The sequence below is a fragment of the Leptonychotes weddellii genome, chromosome 8 (genome assembly GCF_054177405.1).
Source record: "Leptonychotes weddellii isolate Sample4059 chromosome 8, ASM5417740v2, whole genome shotgun sequence".
Lineage (NCBI taxonomy): Eukaryota > Metazoa > Chordata > Mammalia > Carnivora > Phocidae > Leptonychotes > Leptonychotes weddellii.
Genome location: NC_138376.1, coordinates 43127475 through 43137038, shown reverse-complemented (window position 1 = coordinate 43137038; position 9564 = coordinate 43127475). Strand labels below are relative to the sequence as shown.

The window sequence follows — 9564 nt, the reverse complement described above, 5'->3', positions numbered from 1 at the left end:
ATTTATTAATAATAAATTTAATGTTTGTATAACATTTTTATAGTTTAATCCACTCAAGTACTGTACAAGGTAGATATTCTTTTCTCTGTTTTTTGAGTAGGGAAAGAGATTCACAAAACTTAAGGGACTTACCTAATATCATACAGCTGGTTAGAGCTATAACTAGTATTTGAACTATGCCTTTGATCTTCAGTCCTTTTTTTTTTTTTCTATGACATTGGTGATTCATCTCTCCAAGAAGAGGTCTTTTGGAGTGGTATTTTGTCTAGTTTTTATAAATGGCAGTACTTGCTTTTGTACCCATGCTCTTGGCTAACCTTGCAGTTATGAAATATATGGTCCATGGCTCTAGAAAGGGATATGAAGGACCAAGAATAACCCTGTAAGAGTTTATAAACACTGAATCAAGTGGCACACAAGCACTAGTAGGTCTAGACAATGAGTCTCATAATAGTGAGGAAGGACAACCCTGAAGAACTCTGCAAACATAACTTGCCTGTCCTTTTGTTTCTCCCACAAAAGCCCAACAAAAGCATATGTCTCTAATCCCAGTCCAGTGTCCAATAAAACCAGAAGACCTGCATTCCCTAGGGTTAGAAAATTTGTCTTTGGGGAAGAATTCCATTTCTGCTGTCCCTGGCCTGAACTCTGGCAGTGTTCACCATGCGAAAGGAGGTTGGAATAGTGTTCCTCATGCTTTTTTGGACTTCACTGCCACCTTAAGAGTGATATCATAATCATGGTTACATTTTTGAGATAAATTCCTGTTTTGGCAGTTAAAAAAATTTTTGGTAACTTCTGGATTATATGTTCACCTGACAATAGTGTTTATTTTTGCTGGTTACTGTGATGGGTGAGTTAACTTTAAAATTGAGGCATCTTTGTGTGAGCCTTGTCATCATTCCAGGTATGGAAATAGACAAATATTAGGAAAAGAATGGAAAGGAAAGGAGAGAGAAAGAGAAAGAGAGATTGATTGATTGATTTTACTTCTAAGGAAATGCAGGAATACAAATACTAATTGTCACTGAACGTTGTTTTATCCTCCAGGACTGTCCTTTGCAATTATGATATCTTATTTGTAATGTCTGCAGAAAATAAATCATTATATTGGGCATCTGATCACTACTAAGGGAGACCATTAATATGAGTAGAAACACAAAACTTAAAATTTGTTATTATATTACCTTGACTCATCTCACCCTTCTCCAACTTACCTTCTCGAGGGACATATGATCTTTATCTGATGGGCCATAAATGGTATTTTTGCTGCTTTAAGTGCAGAATTGAGAGAAAGAGGAAGTGTAGCCATTCCTTTCAATGTACTCTGTTGGCCATTTCAAACTGTCAGAATTAAACAAACCACTTTGTCTGTTGGGCTGTGTTCAATTCTTACCTCTGGACCTTTGTACTTACTATTCCCTCTGATTAAAAGGCCCTCCTCTTCACCTGGCTAAAGCTCTCCTTTTAGATCTCAGGTTCCCTGTCAGCTTTCCCACAGGATCTACTCTGACTTTGAACAGTTAGTTTGCTACCCTTCCTAAATGTTCTCAATATTTTGTACTTTCCCTAACCAGCCAGTTGTCTGTCTAAATAGACTGTGGTATCTGTTTGAGATATCTTAGGCATCTTTGAAGCTGGTACCCAACATGATATCAAGCACAGAGTAGCTATTCAATATACATATACTGACAGAATAAAACAGGGTTGGAGGCATGCTGTGTACTGCAGAAAAGAGAGTTAAGATTTTTTTTCTTTTGACAAGTGCTTAGAACTTGTGTAGGTATAACTTATACCAAAGATAGTTTTTTGTTCTCCAGTAGAACTCTCAGGTGTGCTGATCACATGTGTTTCCTGGTATCTTGAAACAAGAATCTTTATCTCTATGGAGAAAGGAATAGCTTTATACCCATTAACACAGATTCACTTAGCATGAGTGTCTTACTGGCTGAAGATGAGAGATCAGATCTTTAAACACTGCTCTTGCATGTAGTGCAAAAGTAGACTACATTGGTGGTCTTGGTTCATTAAACTTTTATCAACTATATCAAAGAATATGGATCTTTATTGGCTAGTTGAATCCTAAAGTTGGCAGAAAGATTTTTTGTTTTTAAATTTCTTTCTCCCATTCATTGGTTTATTTTAGTAAATACTTCAGATTAGCATTAAACTAAACATTTCATGGATAACTTAAAAGAATGCTATTAGCATATAGCTGAAAGTAATTTATTTCTTTATTTTTGAATTTTCATTTATTCAGTGGGGAATTAAATGTTGCTTTATGGTAATACCTGCCCCTACAAAGAGCTATCTAGATATCAGGTCAAATACAGCATGCATTTTTTATTTCCTACTTTTAAAGCCGAATCATTAATCCTTAAATTAAGACAATGGAATTTTAAAGTGTCAACAAAAATAATAGCTCTCATTTAGAAAGAATTTTCATGAGCTAGGCAGTATATCTTATTTAATCTTCACAAAGCTTTATGAACTGGTTACTTTTTCTTTTTAAAATTTTAGCTTTATTGAGGTATAATGGACATATAAGATTGTATTATATTTAAAGTGTGCCTCATGGTGATTTGATACACATGTATGTTGTGAAAGGATCCCCCGCATCTGCTTACTTAAAGATTGTGAGTAAAAACCTCCCATGTTTTGCGTATTATACAACAAATGTGCTCTGATGGTTTTCTTTTTCACTTAGGTTGTCGTACTGCTCCGACAGATTTAGTTTTCATCTTAGATGGCTCTTACAGTGTTGGCCCAGAAAACTTCGAAATAGTGAAAAAGTGGCTCGTCAATATCACAAAAAACTTTGACATAGGACCGAAGTTTATTCAGGTTGGTGTGGTCCAGTATAGTGACTACCCTGTATTGGAGATTCCTCTTGGAAGTCATGATTCAGGAGAGAATTTGATGGCAGCAGTGGAATCCATACATTACCTGGGCGGAAACACAAGAACTGGAAAGGCCATCCAGTTTGCGCTTGATTACCTTTTTGCCAAATCCTCACGGTTTCTGACTAAGATAGCAGTAGTACTTACAGATGGTAAATCCCAAGATGAAGTTAAAGATGCAGCAGAAGCAGCAAGAGACAGTAAAATAACATTATTTGCTATTGGCGTTGGTTCAGAAACAGAAGACGCAGAACTTAGAGCAATTGCCAATAAGCCTTCATCTACTTACGTGTTCTATGTGGAAGACTATATTGCAATATCCAAAATAAGGGAGGTGATGAAGCAGAAACTTTGTGAAGGTAAGCCTTAATAGAATTTGGAAACCATTAATAATTGCATTTTCTAACACTTTGGTATAACCTGCTTTTTATACCAATGTAGTTATATTTAGTGTCAAATTATCATGTTAGAATTGAGGTGAATGTGTATTTTTGTGTTTCATTTATTCTGGATAAATTTTGTTTTTTAGAAACAATTACTTAAGAAATCTACAGTTGGAAAATGTCATACTTTGTTTTTTTGTTGCTTTTGCTTTTCAATTACAGCATGTCTATTGTGGAGATGGAAGAAAATAAAGACACATAAAAAATAAGAATATATGTAAACCACATATGATCATTATTACTCTTGTTAGTGAGTTTTTTGTCTTTTTCATTCCAGTCTTTCTTTTTTTATTTCAGTGTGTCTGAGAGCTTATTCATGTGCCTAAATAAGGATAACATTGTATATATAATTTCATACTCTATTTTCATATTGTTGTATATTCTATTATTTTTATGTATAATTTTCATCCTCTATTAACATGATAGCAATCTTAGTATCCTAAGATAATTCATTTAATAATTTCCCTTTTTTGTGTGTGTTTAGTTCATTTCTTTTTGAAAAAAATCTAAATTCTAGTTAGTTAACATATAGTATAGAGTAGAATTTAGTGATTCATCACTTAAGCATAACATCTAGTGCTCATCACAAGTGCCCTCCTTAATATCCATCACCCATGTAGTCCACCCCCCACCCATCTTCCCTCCATCAACCCTCAATTTGATCTCTATAGTTAAGAGTCTATTTTATGGTTTGCCTCTCTTTTCCCCCCTATATTCATCTGTTTTATTTTTTAAATTCCATGTATGAGTGAAATCATACAGTATTTGTTCTTTTCTGACTTATTTCGCCTAGCATAATACACTCTAGCTCCGTCCATGTCATTGCAAATGGCAAGAGTTCATTCTTTTTGATGACTGAATAATATTCCATTGTATATATATACCACATCTTTTTTTATCCATTTATCAGTCAATGTGTTTAGTTCATTTCTAAGTTTTTCTGCTATAAATAACCGTGAATATTCTTGTACAGAGTCTGAATGGGAATCTCTCAGTTTTTTCAAAAACAAAGGTCAAAGTACTCTCATTGTTAAAGCTCTGGGAAAATGTTAAAAATTGCACTTGAGAGAGACTTAAATTTCTACCATCAGTGAGAGAACATTTGAAAATATAGTACTTATTAGTCAATTATTTTTATATCATTCCATTAAATCTAACGTTGTGTTTATGATAAGTGCATGGTACGGAAAAGCTCCAATTTTTGGCAAATATTAATCATATAAGGATATAGACATGCTTATATTCATATTATTTTGGGGGAGAGTAATTTGTTTGTAATATTATAGGCATGTAACATACAATATACCTAAAAAATAATATTCATGTAAAATGGAAAGGCTTTTTTTTTTCTAGTTTACCTAAAAAAGCTCCAAAAACAAGTTGGTTCACATTTGATAGAAACATTTCTGGGATGCCAGAGTGGCTCAGTTGATTAAGCATCTACCTCACCTGAGGTCATGATCTCAGGGTCCTGGGATGGAGCCCTGCAGGCTTTCTGCTCAGTGGGGCGTCTGCTTCTTCCTCTCACTCTGTTTCTGTGTGCGCTCTCTCTCTGTCTCAAATAAATAAATAAAATCTTAAAAAACATTTTTAAGTGATTGTGGTCTAGAAAACAAACTTATTTCTTTATTTTCTTCATATTTGTTTGGGGGCTATAGTACAGAAAAACATTTAAATTTATTTTTAGATTATTTAAGAAGGGATAGAAGTTAAGCATTTTCTTTAATCAAACTTTTAAAAAGGTACTATATAGCAAGTACAAATGATCATCACAGTTATTCTTTTTATGTTTCCAACAGTAAGACTGTGTTGACTCTTCTCATCTTGAGAGAAGAATTTATATTTGTTTCCCAATTTTATTGAAAAATAATTGATATACATAGATTTTTAAATACATTGTAAAGATTAGAATTAGAATTCTTTGGTTTTGAAGCTAGATATATTTCATTATTAAAACAGACTTTTCATGGTGATATTTTACTTACCATTCTTTTATATCCTAAAATATAAATTTGAGTATGTCTGGGCAGTACTTGCTTCAGACACTTTCTGTAGATACATATTTTGGTAAATGCATTCTATTTAAAAAATTCTAATTACACATGAAAGAGTAGCTGTGCTTAAAAGGGGTAAAAAATTCTTTTAGCAAAAATGTCCAGTCTGTAAAAAAAATTAAATTTGAAATCTTGCCAAATATTTCTTCATGCACACTCAAAGAAAGAATGTAAGTAATGTCTGTGTCTATTCAGTTCACAAACATGCTGTACAATAGCCATCTTTTAAAATGTTTTTGAAATTGTAGTTAGGGGAATATAAAGGCTTTTTTGCACTTGACTTTTTAATAACTATTAGATTATGATTAATGCATTGTTGTATTGCAGAAGCCTCAAATCTTGCAATTTGTGCATTGTTTGACAAATTTCATCTTTTTCTTTTTTTGACAAATGGTTAAATTCTACATTGAAGTGCTTATCATATGGGATTACCATTTCCTAATATTGTTCACTTTTATACTCTTGTTGTGATCCACAGTGAACAAAATATTATTTACTTCTTTGGTCCCACATGGATTATTTCAACTTCATAGACCTACCATTTCCTTAAAGGTGTATTCTGTAGTACGTTTCTTATTTCAGGAAGATCTTTTTGTAATGGACAATGATTTCTTTATCTGTCTGAGAGTTTGATTTTTTCTTTTTCATTCTACTTTTTTATTGTAAAAAACACATGAGATCTAACCTCTTAAACATTTTAAGTGTATAGTACAGTATAGTTAACTACAAGCACAGTGTTGCACTGTAGATTATCTAGAACTCCTTCAGGTTGCATGACAGAAACTCTGCCTGTTGAACAGCTACTCCCCATTTCCCTCTCCCTCCCCCTCTAACACCTACCATTCTGCTTTCTGTTGTTATGAGTTTGACTACTTTACATTATTTCATAAAGGTGGAATCATGCAGTGTTTGTCCTTCTGTGACTGGCTTTTGGGATTTTGATAGGGATTGCATTGAAACCATAGGTTACTTTGGGTGATAGGGAAATTTTTGCATTATTGAGTTTTCCAGTCCATGAGCATGAGATGTATCTACTTGTTGGTGATTTCTTTAGTTTCTTGTAGCAGTGTTTTGTAGTTTTCAGCATTCAAGTGTTTCACCTCCTAAGTTTATTCCTTAGTATTTTATTACTTTTGATGCTCTGGCTAGTACTTACAATATTATGTTGAACAGAAGTGGCAAGAGTGGGCATCCTTGTCGTTTTCCTGATCTTAAAGGAAGAGCTTTTGGTTTTTCACCATTGATTAAAATGTTAACTGTGGGCTTTTCCTATATGACCTTTATTATGTTGAGGTAAATTCCTTCTTTAATTTGGTGAGTGTTTTTATTATGAAAGAATGTTAAACTTTGTCAAATGTTTTTTCTGCAAATATTGAGATGATCATGAGACTTTTATCCTTTATTCTGTTAATGTGGTGTATTGCATTGATTAATTTCATAGGTTAAACCATCTTTGCATCTCAAGGATAAATTCCACTGGATCATGATGTATGATTTTTTGGGCTCCTTTTGATAATGTTGTTGAATTCATTTTGTTAGTAACTTGTGGAGGAGTTTTGCATCTATACTCATCAGGAATATGGACCTTTAGTTTTCCTGTAGTGTCCTTTTCTGGCCTTTTTATCAGGGCAATGCTGGCCTTATAAAAAGAGTTTGGAAGTACTCCCTCCTCTTCAGTTTTTTGTAAGAGTTTGAGAAGGACTGATATTAATTCAATTCACCAGTGAAGACACCTGGTCCTGGGCCTTTCTTTGTTGGGAGGTTTTTGATTACTGATTCAATATCCTTATGAGTTATAGGTCTGTTTAGGTTTTCTGTTTCTTATGGTTCAGAAATTTATCCATTTCTTCTAGGTTATCAAAATTGTTGATGTATAATTATTACAGTCTCTTATGATCATTTGTATTTCTGTGGTATTAGTTGTAATGTCTCCTCTTTCATTCCTAGTTTTGTTTATTTGAATCTTCTTTTTTTTTCTTCATCTAGCTAAAGTTATTTCAGTTTTGTTGATTTTTAAAAAATTTTATTATGTTAATCACCATACATTCCATCATTAGTTTTTGATGTAGTGTTCCGTGATTTATTGTTTGTGTATAACACCCAGTGCTCCATTCAATACGTGCCCTCTTTAATACCCATCACCAGACTAACCCATCCCCCCAGCTCCCCCCTTTAGAACCCTCAGTTTGTTTTTATGCAGCCATCAAAACAAAAAAACAAAAATGAAATCTTTCCATTTGCAACGACGTGGATGGAACTAGAGGGTATTACGCCAAGCAAAATAAGTCAATCAGAGAAAGACATGTATCATATGATCTCACTGATATGAGGAATTCTTAATCTCAGTTTTGTTGATTTTTTAAAAAAATGAACTCTTAATTTTCTTGATTTTTTTTGTTTTACCCTTTTTTATTTCATTTATTTCTGCTCTAATCTTAATTATCTTAAAGATTATTAGAATTTCAATTATTCTCTTGTTCCTGTTAGTTTTGGGCTGACTTTGTTCTTTTTCTAGTTTTTTAATGAATAAAGTTAGGTTGTTTATTTGAGATCCTTTATTCCAAAATACTTAGTATTTTGGAATACTAAGTACATCTCATAAATTATGGTATGTTGTGTTTTAGTTGTTGTCTATCTCAAGATATTTTCTAATTTCTCTTGATTTTTTTGAGTCAGTGGTTGAATAAATGGTTGTTCAAGAGCATGTTGTTTAATTTCCACATATTTGTGTATTTCCCACTTTTCCTCTTACCATTTAATTTCTAGTTTCATTATGTTGTGGTTGGGAGATATATTTGGTATGATTTCAGTCTTCTTAAATTTGTTAAGACTTGTTTTCTGACCTAACATGTGATCTATCCTGGAGAATGTTTCATTTGCACTTAAGAAGAATGTGTATTCTGCTACTGTGGTGGAATGTTCTCTCTGTATCTCTGTTAGCTCGTTTGGTCTATAGTGTTGTTCAAGTTCTGTGTTCCCTTTTTGGTCTTTTGTCTGGATGTTCTATTCATTACTGGAAGTAAAATATTGAAATCCCTTACTATTATTGTGTATTCTGTTTCTATGTCTACTGTTTCTCCCTTCAGTTCTGTCAGTGTTTGCTTCATATATTGGGTGCTATGATGTTGGGTGCATATATTTTTATATCGTTATGTCTTGCTGGTGTATTGACCCTTTTATTATCCCATCATGTCCTTCTTTGTCTCATTTGAGTTTTTGACTTAGTCTGCTTTGTCTAAGTATTGCCACCTTTTCTCTGTTTTGGTTACCATATGCATGGAGTGTCTTTTTCTGTCCCCTTATTTTAGCCTGTGTGTGTCTGTAATCCTAAAGTATGTATCCTATAGACAGTATATAGTTGGATCTTGTTCCCCACACCCCCTTGGTCCATTTAGCCACTCTGTGTCTTTTTATTTGGGAGTTTAATCCATTTATATCTGAAATAGCAACAGGGAAGGATTTAATACCACCATTTTGTTAATTGTTTTCAGTATGTCTTATACCTTTTTTGGTCCCTCTTTTCTGTCTTGCTTTGTGTTTTTTCTTTTGTGTTTCATTCACCTTTTTTTTTTTTTGTAGTGACATGTTTTGATTTTTTTCTCATTTTCTTTTGTGTATCTTTTATATAGGTATTTCCTTTGTGGTTACTATGGGGGTTACATAAAGCATCATATAGTTACAGCAGTTTATTTTAAGCTGATACGTTAATTTCAATCACATACAAATACTCTACATTTTTGCTTCTCCCTGCCCCCTCACACTTTATTATTAATGTTACAAATTACATCGTCTTACATTGTGTATTCATTAGCGTATTTTTACAGTTATTGTTTATAATTTTTTATTTTAACTTCTCTGTCAGAATTAAAAGTGATTTACACACCACTGTTAGAGTATTATAGTATTCTGAACTTGTCTATATATTTAACTAGTGAGTTTTTTTAAGATTTATTTATTTTTATTTTAGAGTGAGACTGCGAGAGAACATGTGTGCACACAGCAGGGAGGCGCAGAAGGAGAGGGGGAGATAGTCTTTTTTTAAAAAATTTTTTTATTATGTTAATCACCATACATTACATCATTAGTTTTTGATGTAGTGTTCCATGATTCATTGTGCATAACACCCAGTGCTCCATGCAGAACGTGCCCTCTTTAATACCCATCACC

At 33.1% G+C, this 9564-nt stretch overlaps 1 protein-coding gene across 1 annotated transcript in view; it reads left to right on the top strand.

Annotated features, from left to right (window-relative positions):
* COL21A1 (collagen type XXI alpha 1 chain) overlaps window positions 1–9564 on the top strand; it is a 217989-nt gene that overhangs the window by 93555 nt on the left and 114870 nt on the right. Inside the window, exon 4 of the mRNA XM_081828461.1 lies at window positions 2708–3259. Coding sequence (XP_081684587.1) covers window positions 2708–3259 — 552 coding nt within the window. The remainder of the gene's footprint in view (window positions 1–2707; window positions 3260–9564) is intronic.